Source organism: Dysidea avara, chromosome 3 (genome assembly GCF_963678975.1).
Source record: "Dysidea avara chromosome 3, odDysAvar1.4, whole genome shotgun sequence".
NCBI lineage: Eukaryota > Metazoa > Porifera > Demospongiae > Dictyoceratida > Dysideidae > Dysidea > Dysidea avara.
Window position 1 is genome coordinate 28,105,007 of NC_089274.1, and position 21,200 is coordinate 28,126,206.

At 38.3% G+C, this 21,200-nt stretch overlaps 1 protein-coding gene across 4 annotated transcripts in view; it reads right to left on the bottom strand.

Moving 5' to 3' along the window:
* LOC136250612 (transient receptor potential cation channel subfamily A member 1 homolog) overlaps nt 1–21,200 on the bottom strand; it is a 206,123-nt gene that overhangs the window by 131,368 nt on the left and 53,555 nt on the right. For all 4 annotated transcript variants that reach the window (XM_066042844.1, XM_066042845.1, XM_066042842.1 and 1 more), the window contains exon 6: nt 7,596–7,687. In XM_066042844.1, coding sequence (XP_065898916.1) covers nt 7,596–7,687 — 92 coding nt within the window. The remainder of the gene's footprint in view (nt 1–7,595; nt 7,688–21,200) is intronic.

Genomic DNA, 21,200 nt, shown 5'->3' on the forward strand with positions numbered 1-21,200 from the left:
AACTAGGTTATGAAAAAGCAAATGCTTTTTGCCTTTCTTCCATCCATTTGACACTACGTACATCAGCATTTTTCAGTGGAAGAAAATCTGCATGGGATATTTGAAATGTTAAATTTAACATTCGGTTTACCTTTATAGTGCTCCTAATAGTGATTGTGCTCTCGCTGTTAAAATGAGGTATTACAGGTACACCTATCGTAAATGTGTTCATGTACACCCATGGTATTTACAACACCCTAAGGGAGTACTGTAGCACTTGGGGTGTTGTTGAAAACTACAAATGTCATTTTACTCCCCATTAATAGTTAAGCCACTGTAAGGGTGTTTGCCTACACCTTGGTATATTGAAACCCACAGTTGGATGCTTCTATTGAAAATTAGGTTATAAGTACATTTTGTTAACTTCTATAAGAGTAACTTGGAAACAACCATGTGGTAAGTGTACTGTGACACCTTTATGGCTTCCTAGAACACCCTTGGGGAGTATTGTAATGCCTTTGTAACACCTTTTAGTTGCTCCTAGAGCACCCCTGGGAAGTACTACAACTTCCTTCAAAGGAGTTTAATTTACACAGCAGTTATAACTATTCTAAAGGTGATTGGATTACACCCAATTTTAAAAGTGCTAACACATGTACAATATCCAAAAAGTGGTCACGAGGATTTCCACTGCAAAATAAGATGATACCTCAGCCTTTTCATTGTTTCTGATGATTTTCACACAGGCTGACCTTAAGATAAACCAAACAAGTGCTAATATATTATTAAACTGTCTATTAATTTCAATATCAGTGCAGTTTTAACTGTAAATACCCAAATAGTGGTCATGTGGCCAACAATCCCATTACAGCTATAAAGGATGTGCTACAATATGTAGAAGTCTTCATTATAATGTAAGAAAATACACTAAGTTGTGACTTTGGTCACCCTAAAATACAGTAATTTTCTAATAAGCTGCCCAATTTAATTAACTATTATGATTTTTTGGTCACGTAACCACTTTTTGTATGTTTTTGTGTGATAAACTTATGCTGATACCCAATGCTAGAAGCAATACAATAATAAATTAGCACCTGTTTACTTTATCTTAAAGGTTAGTCTGTGTAAAAATCACCAGAAACAACAAAAGGAAGCACCTTCCTATTTTGAGTTGGAAACCCTACCTACAGGGTAAACCACTTGTGGGAAGCTGAAATTGGTGAGTGAATAGGTTAACTATTGAACCTCAAACTTTTTGTGGTTTGAAAGAAATCAAGCTAAAAACCACAAAGATACAACAAAGAAACCAACAGTGTGTAACAATTATGCAATCCAGATTGGCTAATAAAAAATGACTACTTGCCACGCCTACCAGAACAATTCCTTGGAGCAATGCTTTGAAAATCGCTGTGCAGATGGAGTAATCATCTTAGAAAGGCTCTTCAATGGTGTAGAAGAATCAGACTTAAAGCCACAAAGTTACAACACAAAGGTGTAGCAAGTACGAGATCGAGATCGAGATACTCTAATAGAGCAGTCACCTTGAAGAGAGATCAGCTAGAAACAAGTAACCCGTATTGAGATCAGCTACAAACAAATCACCCTGTAGAGAGATCAGCTACAAACAAGTCACCCTGTAGAGAGATCAGCTACAAACAAATCACCCTGTAGAGATATCAGCTAGATACAAGTTACCCTATAGAGATCAGCTACAAACAAATTACCTGTAGAAATATGTGCTGGAAACGAATCACCATGTACAGAGTTCAGCTAGAAACAAGTCATCTTGAAAAGAGTTCAGCAACAAACAATGAGAATTTCAGCTACAGTTTAGCTATGTATAAAGAAGTCACCTTATTACCTATAGTATGTGATTATCATTCATTGTTAAATATACAATTATTTTTAATCAGACAAAAAGCTATACACAAAATTGCTTCTTTTGTTCCACAATTCCTACAGAAAAGAAGGAAAAAAAAACAAGTTAAAAGGAAGCACCAAAACCAGTTTATGGCCGGCTTTGTGGCTTGCAATACAAAAAGAAGTGATATCTAAACTAAAACAGCCAAGCTGTAAAAAAAAGTGTGGCCCCAAAAAGGCCAGAGTGAAAAAAGATGTGAAATCCAAGGTGGCAGCCAAGAAATGGCTGTGATGGTAGGTTAATGGCAAACATTTTAATTAAGACAATTCAGGTGAATTTGGTGCCGAATCCTAGTAAAACTTGGAAGAGGCAATGCAAATTCACCTGAATTGTCGTAATTAAATTTTTTGCCATTAACCTATGTACCATTACAGCCATTTCTTGGCCGCCACCTTGGATTTCACATCTTTTTTGAGGGCCGCACTCTTTTTACTGTTTGGCTGTTTTGGTCTAGATATACAGGTACATGCGTGTTGACAATTTGTATATATACCACTTTCACACCTCACTTCCAAGGGAAAAGAAGGTGTATAAGTGGTATAATATCACTGCTATCAGTGCTCAGAAATGCATTAACGAGAAATGGAGGTAGTATATACAAGTTATATCCCTCCTAGGAGGGATATAACTTGTATATGGGTCATTCCATGTCAAATCAACAAGGAATTTAGGATCACCTCTCGGATTTTGACGAAACTTGGTGTGTTTGTAGTACCTGTGGTGCTTATCACTCATGCAAATTTTTAGCTCCATACATTCCATAGTTTCTGATTTATGACCACAAATATTTAGAATATTTCATGAAAATTTGGTCCATCTCTAGTTATAAAATTGAATGCAACTTTAATCTGTGTAAATATTTTTAAACACAATTTTCACTGATGGAAGACTGTTGATTGACCTTTCCAATGATCCCTAAATTATGGGATATCTACTTAATTATGGTTCAAAAGTACTTCATTGAAAACTGTAATCCTTTGTATTTTGAAAAATACTGCTTGAAATTTTTCAAATTCTTTTGTGAATAATGATTGGGTCATAGTCTATGTTTGATAAAATTTTTGTGGTGGGACCACAATGGGTTCAAGAGATATAATGAATTATGTTGTGGTATGCGGTGGAATTTGCAGGCTATTATTGCTGTATTGGAGTGTACACCTCCAATAACCACTCACAACAAGGCTATGCCAAGTTTGTCTTACAGAGTGAAGGTGTCTAGGTACATTGGAACCTGTATTAGTGACCACCTGTATTGAAAGGCCACCTATATACTGTAGTTAAATTATACTTCTTTAATGTATAGCACAAAAGCATCAACCCTTTCTAGCAAATCCAAAAATGGTCCTTATTAGACAGGTTGACTATAAATTATAGATCTGACCACCATGTGTCCCTAAACATCATGTAAATGTTGTACCATCTCTTCACAAGTACCTTCTTTATTAAGTTGAATCCCACTGTAGTGGATTTAGCCATATTTAAGTTCCGTATGTGGCTGCATAGATACATACAACAGGACTCCTCAGAAGGGATACCTGGATACCTTGATAACCAGGACACCTGTTTATACACTGTACTCCCACTCTAGCGGTGCACATACATTTGGACCAAGATACTTCTGTGGCTTCTGTAATATGAGTACTTTATTATGGTCCTAAGAATGGAGGGGTTTTACCATATACGTACATGCATTGATTGTACCTCAATGTGTGAAATTAATTACTACATTATATTCACAATCACTTTGAAGATCAAATCATAAATTCATACACATACTCACATAGGAAGTAAATCAGTTGACCACATATTTACCATTTACCTGTACTGATCTTCAAAAACGTGAACACAAAATACTTTGATAAACCATTAATTTTAGTAATTACAGTACTATAAATCACACATTGAGGTGCAAGCAAGTGTTAATAATATAAAAACTCTTGGTACAAGTAATGCATCTACTATATACAGTGTAACTCTTCTATTCCCTGGACCATTGATAAAGTGTTCATTTTTGAGAAACCACAGACTTGGACTTGTCTTGGATCCAAAATGTACGTACAATTATAAAGTGAGATCATGAGGCTATCAAGGTACCCAGATATCCTTTTTGAGGAGGTCTGTTGTACCTATGCAGCCATGTACGTAACTTGAATAGTGTAGAGTGGGGATATGTATGTAAGTGCACTACGGCAAGATTTTACTTAATAAATAAGGTATAACTGAAGAGATGGTACAACATTAATGTGTTTATGGACGCATGATGATCTCATTTATAGTCAACCTGTCTAATAAGGACCATTTTTGGATTTGCTAGAAAAATTGATGCTTTGGTGCTATACATTAAGATCCAATTAAAGTATAAATTAGCTGCAGCTTATAGGTGGTCTTTCAATACAGGTGGTCATTAATACAGGTTTCAATGTACCTAGACACCTTCACTCTGTAAGACAAACTTGGCATGGCCTTGTTGTGAGTGGTTATTGGAGGTGTACACTCCAATACAGCAATAATAGCCTGCAAATTCCACTGCATACCACAACATAATTCATTATATCTCTTGAGCCCATTGTGGTCCCACCACAAAAATTTTATCAAACATAGACTATGACCCAATCATTATTCACAAAAGAATTTGAAAAATTTCAAGCAGCATTTTTTCAAAATATAAAGGATTAAAGTTTTCAATGAAGTACTTTTGAATCATAATTAAGTAGATATCCCATAATTTAGGGATCACTGGAAAGGTCAATCAACAGTCCTCCATCAGTGAAAACTATGTTTAAAAATATTTACATAGTACAAAGTTGCAGTTGATTTTGTAACCAGAGATGGACCAAATTTTCATGAAATATTCAAAATATTTGTGGTCATAAATCAGAAACTATGGAATGTATGGAGCTAAAAATTTGCATGAGTGATAAGCACCACAGGTACTACAAACACACCAAATTTTGTCAAAATCCGAGAGGTGACCCTAAATTCCTTGTTGATTTGACATGGAATGACCCATATACTACCTTCTATTCTCATTGATGCATTCCAAGCATTCTCAGAAATCATCTGATTTCTTTGATGAAACTGTGTGATCTCCTCTGCTTTAATATAGTGACACTTCACAGGATCAATAGTGGGCTTTAATTTGTAAAGTGAGCCAAAGCATAGATCATGGACTTGGGGAAGAAGATAGTTTGTTGTTTTACTGAATGAAGAAGGTCATAGGTTAGTTTATATTGCTGTTTTGATTGTATAGTCACGTGGCGATGTCCAGACACTACTGAGGCATAGCGCTAAATTGATTTGGCCATTAGTGTTAACAATGTTACTCACTACTTTGGTTTATTTATGGCTAGTAAAGTAAGTACTTTAGTGCACTTGAATCATCTTATATTGCTGTTTTGACGACTGGCACGATGTCACACGCACGTAGTGACTGGGCGTGGCGCTTAATTTACTAGGCTATTATAGCGCTGTAAACACATTCACTGCTTTAGTTTATTCATGGCTAGTATAGTAAGTACTTTATAGTGTCACTTAAGCTTCATTATTAGTTGTTCAGCTCATATTTGGGCTTCCTGTGTTTAATTGCGTACCCACAATTGAAGCGATCTACATGCTCATGTCGATACACTTACGTTGGACCTCCAGCAGCACCTTGTCGTTGCTCTTATGACATTCACAATCGAAATTCACATGGTCCCATATAAATACACTCGCAAAGCATTCCTGCAGTTTGCACGCTTGCAGGTGAATCACCCAAGTGGAATATATTAGTTGTAACATGGGCACTAGTGATTTGCCTGAAATATATGCACTCAGGTTGCACCATCGTGCTTGTGTGTATATTTCAGGCAAATCACTCATGTCCATGTTACAACTACTACATATATACCCATGCTTGTACCATACAAGCAGCAGTACTTACAACAGTACACAGTAACACTTATAACTCATGATTTACTATTGATCCCAACTTTAAACTCACAGTGGTGAATGAAGAACATTGGAACAAAAAAATAATAGTAATCAAAGAATAGGGATGCAACAATATGGGTAAATACCATATTACATATTGCCTTTAAAAACATTGCAATATATTGCTGTATTGTAATGTTTGTATTATTGCCTTTGGTGATATTAAAGTGCTATACTTGTGTAAATAACTCATGGATATAAGCTACGTAAGATACAGCAGATAGCATAGTGTCATGTGGCGTACACCCACCAGTCAAAAGCTGCGAATGGCCAACAGTTATTAAATAGGTATTACAATACAAGTAGGCAGTACTACAACCAGCACTGTTTGTTTAGGATATGCCTTCTATTCTAGTCACCACTAAAACATCAGGACAGTTGAAAAAGGCGGATACGGTTGGACATGGACATGGACGCGGACATTTTCAAAAAGCACTTTTACATTTATATTACAGTTATTTTCATACATAACGTTGTTTTTACAGCAGTCTTCACTTCCAGACCCAGGCATCCATCTTGTCATAACGCTTATCCATTTATAAGTGCAATTGCGAAGGACTAGACCAGCACTCCACAGAATGCCAAAGTCCATATAGTGTTGTACACATGCTCTAAAGTGTAATACAGATTATATAATTGCTTGTATGCCCCATGCAACTTAGCTTAGCAGGTCAAATCCACAATCTTACGTCTTTTAGTATAAGGCGCAGGCGCTTATACCAAACGTTGAGGGTTTCAAGGACCTGGCCTACGAGATTAGGTTGGGACATGCCAGTTTAATCTCTATGACTCTGAATTAGATTTCTAAAGCACGTGTGCAACACTATATGGTCTTTAGAGCGCTAGTCTATCCTTCGCACATGCGCTTATAAATGGATAAGCGCTATGACAAGATCGACGCCTGGGTCTGGAAGCGAATGCTGCTGTAAAAACAACGTTAGGTATGAAAAATAACTGTTTCATAAATGTAAAAGTGTATTTTAACAATATCCGTGTCTGTGTCCATATCCGTGTCTGTGTCCATGTCCGTGTCCAACCGTATCTGCCTTTTCCAACTACCCAAAACATCAACAATTACATTCTAGTGGCTTTGATTCCCGCCTTCCAGGAGGGCGGCAGCTGAACGGACTAATTATCCACAAACCACAGCCCATTACAACCCTGCAATATTATGCAATATATCGTAACACAGCAAAAATTATATTGCAATATGTAATATATTAATATGTTTCATCACACATATTGTATTTCAATATATCAATATATTGATATATTTTTGCACCCCTATCAAGGAACATATATTTTAAAATTTGAGATCAAAGGAAAAAATCACATTTTTGTGGTTTTACCTTTTCCTTTAAGTAATTATAACAATTTATATATCACCTGAAAGAAAATTTAATAAGGATTTCAAATATCTAAACCAGAAGTTTTTATGTTAGTCACAAGCAAAGTTATGAGCATTTTATTAAAGAAGTGTAAGCAAGATGAAATTAACAAAAACTTTGAGTGGTGATAACTTAAAGGGAGACCAATGAAATGAACCAAATTTTGGTGTGAGCATGTTTGTGCCAAATTTCATGAAATCAAAATGGGTCCGGATTTTTTTTTGGTTGATCTGGCATGGAATGACCCGTTCAGATAATCGACAATTCAGACAGTAGGTGTTTGGATAATCAAACTTCCACAGTATATAGAGCAGGTAACATTTACTATGACTCACTCATAATTTCCACATTTGCAAGCTATGTGTAGAGGAACTTGGAACTTGTTATTCCTCATATTGATGATGTCTGTATTGCCATCCATAACAGCCTAAAATACAATACATTGATTGTGTATAAATTACATATGCAGCTTTAGTAGACTTCTGTTGTAGACAAATCTACATGTGACAATACTAAATCAATGACCACAATAACAGAAAGTGATCTTGTGTAAATGTTGCAAATGCTTCATGCATTTTATCAAAATTTACATACATTAGACATAGTAAAAACTAATAGGGATCGCTGAACAGCCCACAAAACAAGACGACACTTCGACAAGGATCATGATTACATTGAACCCACAAATCCCAATTTTGACTCTGCTTACAGATTTATTAGTCAACCATTTTAGTGTAACAGAGATATCAGAGTAACAGGTTAACCTAGATATTTTATTGTAATGTATTAAAATCGAGCCTATAAAGATTACCCATCCAAAACAGCTTATAGCTGTAAAAAAAGTGCAAGTCCAAGTAAAGTGTGACAAAAAGTAATGATATCATAGTGCAGCCATGTATGAGGTGTGCAAATTGTAAATGTTAATCAGATAATACAATATTATTGTTGTTAAAGTATTAATGAAAACTATGCGATGCTGCTAGTTTTTAAGTGTGTGAGAATCTTCATAAATGCCACTAAATTTGAAATAAAGCAAAGTGTATATAGTAGAGTCTGTTATTGCAAAATTTTGCCAAAATCATTAATGCAGATTAAATCGCCAAATTTTGGTGCAGTGATTCCTTAGGATGTATAAAGTGACCTCAGAAGGGGTGCCACCATGAATTCACCCTGCATCCCCTTGTACGGACAGCTAATTTTGACCATCCGTGAAATTAAAACCTCATTACATTTACTATTTTGAATAACTTGTTTTCTAACCACATTCTCAAAGGTTTTTAGTTCCTGTGTGTGAATGAGCAGTCCATGACATCCCATAACAATTTTATTATCTCTGTGTGAAAGATACATTGCCTAACAAAACTATAAGTTTAGCAAAATTAAAATCAGTAAATTTAAAGATGGCTATTCATGAAGGTTTTTCACAATAATAGCAAGTTACTTATTTTCTGTCAAAAGCAATATTTATGTCTCCACTACACTGGTACACAGAGCACCAGTTTCCTGGATACTTGACCTCCTGACAGACATTGCTTTTGACAGAAAATAAGTAACTAGCTATTGTGAAAAATCTTCATGAATATCTATGATTAAATTTCACCAATTTTAATTTTCGCTAAACTTATACTTTTGTTTGGACCATGTATCTTTCACACAGAGACATAATATCTTTATAAAATATTATGGGATGTCATGGACTACTCATTCACACAAAGGAACTATTAACCTTTGAGAATGTGGATAGGAAAACAAGTTATTCAAAATAGTAAATGTAATGAGTTTTAATTTTGTGGTCTGTCAAAATTAGCTGTCCGTACAAAGGGGTGCAGGATGAGTTCATGGTGGCACTCTTTCTGAAATCACTTAATACATCCTAAGGAATCACTGTACCAAATTTGGTGCTTTGATCCGCCGTGTCACGATTAAATCCATAAGGAACCAGACTAATAGATTCTCTGATAGCAATAAATAGTTTGCCTTTCCTTTGTTCATAGCATTGCCGTATACAGGAAAGGCAGCCAAACTCAAACTATTTATGGCTATCAGAGAATCTATATACACTTTGCTTTATTGAGAATCAAATTTGAGTGGCATTTATGAAGATGTTCATACACTTAAAAACTAGCAGCATCACGTAGTTCTCGTTAATACTTTAACAATAATATTGTATTACCTGATTAATATTTCAGCTTGCATACCTCACACATGGCCGCACTATGATACCATTATGTTTTGTTGCAGTTAACTCTGCTTTACTTGGACGCACACTTTTTTTACAGCTATAAGCTGTTTTGGATGGGATTTCAAACCTTTTTGTTAGAATAAGCATACTCTCACTGTTGAAAACTGTAGGTGGGTTTCCATGGTTCTGACAGAAACAGATTACAGTGAAAACATATTAAAATACAACTGTAATTTTAGTGGCATGCGACTGCAGTCAACTAACATCCATTTTAACTATTAAACCCCTAGTAACACTTTAAAAATGGTCAAGAAACTCTAATGGAGCAGTCACAAAATAACTCTAATAGAGCAGTCACAAAACAACTCTAATACAGCAATCAAAGTTACAGCATAGTTACAACTTCTATGTAGCATTGCATTGTGTAGTTAAATTGCTAGCTACTTACAGACTTTACAATATAAAAATACAGCACTTGTAGAAAAAGTGACTTCTATTAGAATGATTTACTGCTCTATTTGAGTATCTCGACCAGAATATGTGACTGGATTTTGGAAAAACGATCCAAATCGCACATTAGAAGTTTCGAGATAAACGGTTTTAAAGAATTGAAGCCAGCATAACTCTCCAAGGATAGCAAGCATGCGTATGAAATTTACACAAAAGATGCATCAATCTGTTACCTTTCAAGCCACTTCCAGTACTTGTAGCTGCTTGTACAGTTTCCCGCCAAATAAGATAGAAAATCTGAGCAGTTGGACGAGCGAAGTAGTATCACGAGTGCTCACAAAGGGGTGGAGGCTGGGGAGGGCAAAAGATAGGCCTCAAAATGGAGGCAGACCACGATTGGAGTCCAGACACAAGATTACAGGGCTGTGCTGGCTCCTTAGTGGCTGATATGTACCAAAATCTACAGAGAACACATCTGGCCAACATTATAAGGCTGTCCACCAGTAAACCACTGATTCTTGCCAAGCCAGGTCCTTCACAAGGCCTGAAACCGCCATTTGGGCACTCCACACCACCCAGAAAAGACGTCTATTAAAACCAGCCTCATGTAGTTTGAGTAGTGCTGAGGGTCAAAACTTGTAGTACGATAGTGTAGCTGTCCACTGGTGGTGTTAGTTCGATTTTGCCTGATGTGCGATTTGGTTCGGTTCTGTAAAATCTGGTCACATATGCTGTGATCTTTGTGAGAATCTTAAGGCTGTTGGCTCATCGCCTGAAGGTTGTCTTTTCATATTGAAGAGATTTAATGCCACTGAGACACAATTGGTGAGTTTAACCGTAAATGTATTTGTGTTGTAAAAATTAATTGTAAAAGGTGTAGCTAATTAGCGCGTACAATGATAAAATGTATTTTGTACAGTGGAGTCTCTACTTCCTGCATTGACTACTTCAAGCAGAGAAGCCACGCCCCTGTCCATATTAGTACGAGTGCTTGTGAAACGAGAATGGTAGAGAAATGGCAAGTATATCCAGAGACAATAGAGGGGCATATAATTATGTCCTATTGTAAATAAACGCCTTTAAAATTTATATTACTAATAAATAAGCACATCTATTATGATAGTATACAATCATTGGACATTGGACCAGGGTGAAAATTTTACTGCTATATTTGGAGGTTGTCTGGAAATGACTTTGTAGCATATATATCCCAGTATCTTGATAATCCTTCACTAATAGTACAGTGAAAACTGGTCATTATTGTAGGGACAAATTTTCTGACCTAGCATATTAAGCAGGTGGCTGCATTTTGCAGCCTTAAGCAATCGGTAAGAAGCATCTGCAATGCAGCTATTCTAACTGGCTATACAGATGGATTTAGTGATGGATTTAGTGATGGATTTAGTGTGCAACAGTGTGTGAGACAGTGAGTGCTGGCAGCAAGGAAGCAAGTGTTACTAACCAATCTGTTAGAGCACCAAAGGACTTATAAGCTCCTGATGTAGGTTATAGGATCGCAGATGGGACATTTCCAAGTTGGCTGTCAGCCCAAAGTGTAAGAATTTTCACTTTCAGTCCTTATAAATAAGCTCCTGATTATCCATATAGGATATATTTTTCAGAATATTCATTTCAGTTCTACTATATAGTAGCCAAGCATAAGACAAAAATAACACCATTCACTTCCAGCATTCCACATTCCAGTGGTTTAGTGGTGACCACAACACTGCCTGAGTAAACTGTGGTGAGATTTCAATCTACCAAAAGCCCTGGATTGTCTTCAACACATGAAATGCCAAATATCTAATGCCTGGCTTTCATCCTAAGTCTTACATAGTGGACCTGCCTTGGTGGCCACTTGTATAGAAGGCTGCCTCTCTAAGAAAACCAACTTTTAAATTCTCCTGTGAGACATCTATATGGTTAAATCAGTGCTTTGCTAAAGCAGCTACCTGGCTATTAAACCAAGAAATTTTGGCCCAAAAGTAACCATCTTAGGCAGGTTCCACTGCACCTACTTAGCTGATTTACTCAGGTATATATGGTAGCCATATCAGAATACTGCTTAGCAGTGACACTTATCACGAGTATTTATGTCACAATGTGTTACTTTATCACCCATCTAAATACAATCCCTGAATGTGTTATTTTGTGTACAAAGCAATCTGCCACAAGGTTGGCCATAAAGTGACCCGAGTAAAGTTTCAGTGTATATTGGTAACCATTAATATTGTTCACCATTGTTACTTATATGCATTTTTACTTTTCGCAACTTTTCCTTTTCAAGTTTACTGATGGGCACTGTGCAGTTTTGTTGATTAGTCCGTGCATAATGTGGTGATTTGGAACACTAAAATGGTATGTAGCATTTCTTGTATGCACATGTTGTAATGTGTCCACACATCTTAGAAATAAATATGATTATATTCTCCTCTATACATACTCAGTTCCATTGTGCCACTGGGTTGTAAGTGGGCTGAGTCTGTATCATCAACGACATATTTGGGTCACATTTTGTCCTGGCCAAGTGGGTCTCATCCTCTGACAGAATGTACAGGATCAGATAATGTGTATAAATTACAGTGGAACTTGTCTATTGCCATCTTCGCTCAATAAGCAGGTAGCAGTGTATAAAGTCTAACTTTGGAATTGGACTTTCGAGAGGTCGTCTTTCTATACTGGCAGCCATTAAGACAGGTTTCACTGCAACAACCTTGATTGTGCTGATGGAGTGTGCATACTAGAGATGCAACAATATCCTCCACTTAGTTTTGTTTGATAGTGACGCAATGGAGACTATGTATCATTGTACTTAAATACTGTACTGTTGTAACTCTAGTACATATTTATAACAAGAATGTGTGTTAACTGTCTAGACACACCCACTCATCTGGATTCTACAAATGGAGTCATACCAATTCGTTGTTGTTAGTGCACTTACTCCCAGCTATCGACCATTGCTTATCTGTGTTTGGATGAATATGCCATCGTGTGAGACCTGCTACCATGGTAGAATCTGCTGGGCCACTGGAGAAGTGGAGACATTATTTTCATAGCAGTTATATCACAGTCATTATATTGCACAATTCTAACACTACTATTGTGAAAACTGTATTCATGTGTCCTGTGTATGTTGTAACTTCATGTGTCCTGTGTATGTTGTAACTTCATGTGTACCCTGCGTATAATTTTGTGTGGGGGGTGCTATAAAATGCATGGTGACAATTCTGGTGGTTTTGCTTCCTTTTAGGCTAGCTACATGCACTAATTAAATACACTTACCATTCACAGCCTGTTTCAACAACTGGTAACCAGAGTTGTGCTCTGTGTCATTCTTTAAATTCTTTAAGCCACGCCCTTATAGAGCAAATTATGTGAGGGTGACTAAATTCAAAATTCAAACTAGCCATTCTCGAAAACATATGTAACAATCTCAACAATAACTTTTTCATTCACCTACATGCCAAGCGAGTATTGCAGAAAACAACAATATGGGTTTTGTATTTGGCCTCTAGGTCAACTGAGGACAACTGAAACTTCGTTTGGTGCTGAAATTAAGACTGTAGGGTAATGATGTATGGCGAAATCGATGATTTGAATCTTGAAGTGATTGAGCAAATATTGAAGCGATGGCAGGGCAATGAATGTTCGGAATGCACAAAGGAACTGCAAGGCAAGCACCTGCGGTTGTGTCTAACCGCATGCTAAAAAAAACAAAAAAATTAAATTAAATTAAAAAAATTAATTAATTAATTTAAAAAAATTAAAAAATAAATAAAAAACAACAACAACAACAACAACGAAACCTCCCTTTTGATGTCAGCAATCTCGATCTTGAAACAGCCAACATGGATTTGCTTCACTATTTGTGTGGTAGTTACTAGTGACACAATGAGTTTAAATTTAGAGTTTCAGAGGGATAGCGTAAATGGCAGGCGAGTTACAGACAGGCCGAATTTGTACAATGTTCATTCCTGTAAAATCCTCACGTGTAGTGGTAGCATCATATATTGTCTGCAGCATGCTTTTCTGCTTTACTGGCCACGCGACTCACTAGCGTGAGTCTTGATTGACACACTGACTTAAATGCACACACAGTAAAATATTATAAGGCATGACACATTCCTAATGAGCAGTTGTTGTCATACTACATACATGTAGGGTTATCATAATGGTCACTGTCACATCTATAGTATTAATAACGAAAGCATACACAAGATACCTTAATAAGTCAGCCACCTGTCAAGAGATACTAAACCTGAGATCTCTGAGAATCCATCAAGTGGTATATATTGGCAATAATCTACTGATGGCATCCTTAGAGCAGCAGCTAACAGAGCATATCCATATAACCATATTGCTCATCAAAAATTAGTCAACAACAAGAAATCTTTTCTGACTCCTCATAGAACATTGAGTACTAGGGCTGAGCGATACTGCCATTTTAGTATCACAATCGATACTGAAGCCACTATTCACGTTCACGATACTTATGAATAAGTCAATCATAGCTGCTGCTACATACTGTATTGCTCAGCATTTCTGCAGAAGTCCTTATAGGTGATAGTAAACTAGCCACTATCATTCTTGTTTACAGTAACAGTTATTGTAACACATGCTTTGAGGTTATGTTGTGGTGTTCACACCTCTCTGCAGGGGAAACCAGGTGGGTCGACTTTATCACTTACAAGGAGTCTTCTTAGCCTAGTACTGCATAACAAATGGATTTTTAATGACAGTAATGTACAGGCATGATATCACGATAGTTAATAACAAAATATCGCGATAGTTAATAACAAAATATCACAATATTGATACTTTCAAAATATCGCGATATATCGCTAAAACGATAGTATCGCTCAGCCCTATTGAGTGCCTGGGAATGTCAGCAAACACTTGACTATGGACATAAAACAGCAAGGCAAAAAAATCAGACAGATTAGACAGGAAACAGATTGACTGCTATCCCAGAAATGATCATCTGCTCAGCACCTCTCCCTGGGTACCACAAGAGCTAAATGCAACCACTTCAACTCTGTGAATGGCCCCATTTTTCTGCTGATTAATACAAATCTGCCAAGTATTGCCGCACAATCAGGAGAATTACCAGAGACTGGTCCAGCTGTTTCCTTATGCACAAGATTTTCAGTAGTAGGAGCTCCATCCCACTTAATAAAAAGGAAGTAGCATGATCATCCTTAGTAATCCATCCCTGCAAGGTTGCGTAGCCACCTGCAGTGGCAACAGAACTGGACCAGAGGTTCATGGGTAATCCTCAGTGGCAGTTAAACAGCTACGTATATACAAAAGAGAAGACAGGCATCTCAATCCTCCTGCAACAGGACAGATACACAGCAGTTGCTAATATCCACAGAAAGGTATGCAGCATCACCAAAGTTGTCTTAGCTAACAAAGGATCTGTGGTTGTAAGCTTGAGACTGTAGGTTGAATTGAAAACCATCTAGTAATACCAAGGGTATATAGTGGGGAGAGAGTGTGTCAACACTGTGAAAAATGAGCCTGTAAAGTGCTATGGAATCATTCAAATGACTCAGTGATTTGTGTTAATTTGTGACTACTTATAAGCGCAGGGGGTGCACTTTGCATACATGACTACTGAGTGAAAGAATGGTGTGCTCGAGGAAAGTATGGCACATTGCACAGAAGGATTCGCTGTATAAAGAGAAAGATGCAAGCAGCTAACCTGGAAAGCAAACAGCGAGGTTTTATCTTGGTCGAGATTTGATTTTATCATGGTAGAGGTTTCATCATGGTCGCCATCCCCTGCCTCGACACTTCAACTAGTGAAAATGACACGTCTACATTAAATTTCAGGCAATGCAATTCCATGCAGACCACCCATCAAAACTTTTAAGGTGTTAAATCTCAGCAATCGACAGCGGTCAGGTTTACAAGAAGTATGTGCATTACTTTATGGGCTCATTTTTCACAACCTACAGCGTAATTCAACATTCATTATATGTGACCGGATCTGTGAAAAAGGGACACAATCACACAAACGTAAATTTACAGTATAAAGCATTGAATACATTGGGTGAAATACTTGCGTATTATTGAAAAATTTCCATAAATTTTTTGAACGCCTCTTTCTTTGTGAAGGAAGGGACTAACAATAAAAACCTGGACATCATCTTATTCGCCTGCTCAAGAGGAGTTGGCAACTTTTTGTTTCGTTGCAGTATACCCAAGGATACGTAAGTTATGAGTGTTTGCTTACATCATGTCAAAGCGATCGTACGCAATCAATTTTTCTTCACGAATTGTGTCTTTTGTATGCAATGAAGAAGGGCAAGTAAAGGAAAAACTTACACAGTAATTGATTGCCCTGCACATGGTGAACACGATAGTGAAAATTTTAGCTCTGTACCTCAATCCGTTGATAAGCTACAACCGTTTTTGTAAGCACCTGTAATTTACTTTCCCTATACTTACTGTACAAAATCGATTTCTGTTGTTGCTATTTTGTAGGGCTGTAACTCCAAAAGTTATTGGTATATGAAGCTGAAACTTTGCCAGTGGATACACTTGGCTATGTAGATTGTAAATATTTAGTAAACAGGAATTCGAAAAATATGCGATTATCTCCTGTTTTTGCAGATCCGGTCACATATACTCTTGGTAATACAAAGTATAAGGAAAAAATACATTTTAGTATATAGGGATCATGAAACAAACACCTGCAGCTATGCTAGTGGAAATTTAATTCTAACTTCAGTCATGGCTATATTTACTTTATACAGTACTAGCATTGGTACCTGCCCAGTGCAGTACCCAGTGCTACCTACGCGCAGGATCATTTCACATTCCACATTAACCACAATAACATGAATCAATGCATTGGAAATGAAGCAGTAAATATTATGTCCTAAAGTAGCATGGATGGTGATATCTTTGCATGAACCTTATTCCACCATCATGCAAGCCTGATAGTTAAAATGATATGGACATGCAGGTTAACTAACAGCAGAATTACACATAAGCTAAACCAATAATTATCAAGACAAGTGCAAATTATGTGGTGTTGTCCTCTATCATGCAGGCACTGTAATAATGTGGTCAACAAAAAGTATTTAAAGCCATAGGCGGTGGAAAGGGGGGGGGCTAGGGGGCTAAAGCCCCCCCTCGGTCTGCTGAGGGGGGGCTTAGCCCCCCCCTCAGAATGATATCACACCGAAATTATCTTTCTTGGAGTGGGGCTGAAAACCGTGATAAAGATCGAGATACTCTAATAGAGCAGTCACTCTAATAAAGTAGTCAGTGTGTAGCGAGCTATGAAAGGATTTTTATGTAGTTTGTCAGCTAGAAATGGTAGCTGGTGAGGTGAAAAGCTCTTGTCAGTTGGTTGCGACCTTTTTTTTTTTTTGGTCTCATCTTACCAAACTATAGAAATAAGTCTGGGTCAGCCCAGCCCCCCCTCATATCAACTACTTCCTCCGCCGCTGTTTAAAGCAGTACTATATATTTGTTGTAGTTTGAGCAAAATTAACTTAACACACAGGTGCACACTTCCTGGCAAATAGTGTTAATAATTTAGGCAAGTTGTTAACATCACAAAGAAATGGAAAGGCACTTACTCTAATAGAATACACAGGACAAACACACAGACAAATGAACATGCACCCAAATGGCCTGCCCATGCCTGCTCTATACACATCAAATGTGCTAATGTATATGTTTCCAACAGTCCATATACTGTGCAGCAATACCAGGATGCTATGAACTTACTATGAGAAAAAAAAAGTTTAAGTTAAAAAAGTATGCACCAAAGGTATATAAAACGAAAAAAAAGTTTTGTCACTGGCAGGATTCGTACTCTCACCCTACACAGCAGTAACTGCAACAACTTCAGGGGAGGTGCATTACCAGCTGAATTGTTTATCGTGTGGTTAGCAATGGAATGTAGCTGAAGTTTTCTCTACATCGTGTTCTTCAACATGCTGTAGCAGACAAAGGAACTCATGTAGAAGCTTGGAATAAACTTTGCGACGTAGCCAGATAGTGAGCATTTTATTTCACGTGCAAATCATGTCAATACATACATAGATTGCTAAGTAAGTGTCATCAATTGCTGGCACATGAAAAAGTGTGTCACAAAAAGGTGGCACTGAGAAGAAAGAAGTTGTCGTGGGCAGGAATCAAATCCTGGACCTATGGGTTAACAGTTCTATGTGCTAACAGTTGTGGTTTTGACAGGAATGTACCTCAAGTTTTCCTCTACACCAATGCCTCTGTAGAGAGTAAACAAAAGCATGTAGTGATTTGTAACAACAAACTTGGAGTTGCCAGATTATAAGCGTTTAATTTTGTTAAAGTCTCCTGTCAATACGTGCTTTGGTTGTTGAGTTAGTGAGTCACGAAGTAGACAGACGGATAGACAGACAGACAGCTTTATCGTACAGTACTGTATAGTAGGGATCATTGAGGTTTGGTTTTTTTCTGGTCAAAAAATCATCCAAAACCAGGTTATACCATCCTGGTGCCTTGGCAGTATTGGTTAAGTATAACCAAGCTCAAAAGTGCCTCAAGTATGACCGTAAATACTTCCAATAAGTAGCTAAAAAGATCTGTTCAATGGAATTTTCTGACTGACTGACTGCCTGCCTGCCTGCCTGCCTGCCTGCCTGCCTGCCTGCCTGCCTGCCTGCCTGCCTGCCTGCCTGCCTGCCTGCCTGCCTGCCTGCCTGCCTGCCTGCCTGCCTGCCTGCCTGCCTGCCTGCCTGCCTGCCTGCCTGCCTGCCTGCCTGCCTGCCTGCCTGCCTGCCTGCCTGCCTGCCTGCCTGCCTGCCTGCCTGCCTGCCTGCCTGCCTGCCTGCCTGCCTGCCTGCCTGCCTGCCTGCCTGCCTGCCTGCCTGCCTGCCTGCCTGCCTGCCTGCCTGCCTGCCTGCCTGCCTGCCTGCCTGCCTGCCTGCCTGCCTGCCTGCCTGCCTGCCTGCCTGCCTGCCTGCCTGCCTGCCTGCCTGCCTGCCTGCCTGCCTGCCTGCCTGCCTGCCTGCCTGCCTGCCTGCCTGCCTGCCTGCCTGCCTGCCTGCCTGCCTGCCTGCCTGCCTGCCTGCCTGCCTGCCTGCCTGCCTGCCTGCCTGCCTGCCTGCCTGCCTGCCTGCCTGCCTGCCTGCCTGCCTGCCTGCCTGCCTGCCTGCCTGCCTTCAGACAAGCATAACTCAATAACGGCTCAGGCTACAGGCTTGATTTTTAAAATCATTCCATCCATAGATGTGCTTTTTGGCATACTGCACTAATGTACACACCATGGACTTACCTTTGTCCTCTTTTGCGTCCATTTCTTTTTGCCAACTGTCCAAGGTGTCAATTTACTGTAGCTCGATGGATGGCTTCCTGTTTGTGAACAGGAATCGTCCATATTTTCCGTGGTGACTGGATTGATTGTAAAGGCGTTCTTCATTTGTAATGCTACGTAATGGGTTGAAAATAGGTAAAAGCAAAGCATAATGGCCACTTAACTTTCGAGTCATAGTTGGGCACGTGAATTGTCTGTATATTTCATGGTGGCTGGACTGATTGCAGAGGCACTTCTCCTGTTGTTCTTCATTTGTAGTGCTGTGTAATGGGCTGGACATAGCAGCATAATGGTCATTTCACTTTCAAGTCAATAATTGATAGCAGGGGCACGCGTTCAGAAAAAAACATTAACTCTGGTGCCATGATCTGCCATCCTTACTTTTGATACAGTAAGCGCAGGTTCACCAGTCATAAAAATGTTACAAAAAATGTAAACAAACAAGTACAAGGAAAAGATAGGAATTTTAAGTTTGATTAGGGATCATATATTTGATTAGGGATCATATGTAGAAAAAAGCAGAGAAACGAGGGAGGTCGCCTACACCTGCAGATATACTAGTGAACATTTAATCCTTACTTCAGTCTATACCTGAATTAGGGATTAAATGTTCACCAGTATATTTGCAGGTGTAGGTGACCTCCCTTTTCCCCTACTTTTTCTATGATTCCTAATCAAACTTAAAATTCCTAACTTTTCTTTATATTGTACTAGCATTGGTACCTGCCCTACGTGCAGGACTAAACATTTTAATGCCACAAACAGACACCAAGCATTAAACGCCATGTAGCAATGTAGCATGCATTTTTTTTAACTTTTAAAATATGAAGTTTATTTTGTCTGTGGTTTTGACAGGAATGTAGCTCAATTATTTAGTGAGATGTCCCTACCAGTGCCATGTTGTAAAGAACAAAGAAAAGCATTGGTACCTGCTTTACATGCAGGACAATTAATAATACATTGGGAACTGGGCCAAGCATAAATGTTATTGTGTGTGTATAGCATGCATATTAGTCCATGACCCTTATGCCTTCTTTTAACTATGTATAGTGAAATAATGAACATGCAGTGTTAGCTAAACTACATGCAAGCTAAGGCAATACTTACATGACAGGAGGTGTACACACAGCACATTTTCAGTATGCTATGCACTAATGTTGTAGTGACACATGTTGCCATACAAACCCCACGCAGGTGGTTAAACATTATCATTAATTGTCCGATCATTAAGGTAATGTATGATCCTTTAAGCAGATCTAGATCTAAAGTGAAAGGATGTAAACAGGATTAGTGAAATAGTTGTGCGAGGTCAAGCAATTGCACACACAGTTCCTCAGTGTAAACTATGGTATCTGCATGATGCCAGTAATATTATCATTTTTCAGATGCACAGTAGTACCTGCCCATGCAATCATGCAATTACGTTGTTTCTTTTCTACAGCAGTATAATGTCATACAGTTGCAGATTAAGTGTGAAAGAAGCCTCTAATAGAGACAGGACAAACACACTATGTTGGCAATTCACCTGCCCTACTACAAAAGTGCTATAAGAGTCCCTATGATGAGTCTGTGCCAGTGCTGAAAAACTGTGAGCATAAGAATATCTAATCAAAAACAGCCAAGCTGTAAAAAAAGGAGTGCGGCCCTTCAAAAGGCTATGGTGAAAAAAGATGTGAAATCCAAGGTGGCGGCCAAGAAATGGCTGTGATGGTAGATTAATGGTAAAAATTTTAATAATGACAATTCAGGTGAATTTGGTGCCGCTTGGTCAATTGGCACCAAATTCACCTGAATTGTCGTTATTAAAATTTTTACCATTAACCTACCATCACAGCCATTTCTTGGCCGCCACCTTGGATTTCACATCTTTTTTTCACCATAGCCTTTTGAAGGGCCGCACTCCTTTTTTTACAGCTTGGCTGTTTTTGATTAGATTTCACTTCTTTTTGTATTTGTATACCCCAAAGCCAGCCTATGGCCAGCTTTGGGGCT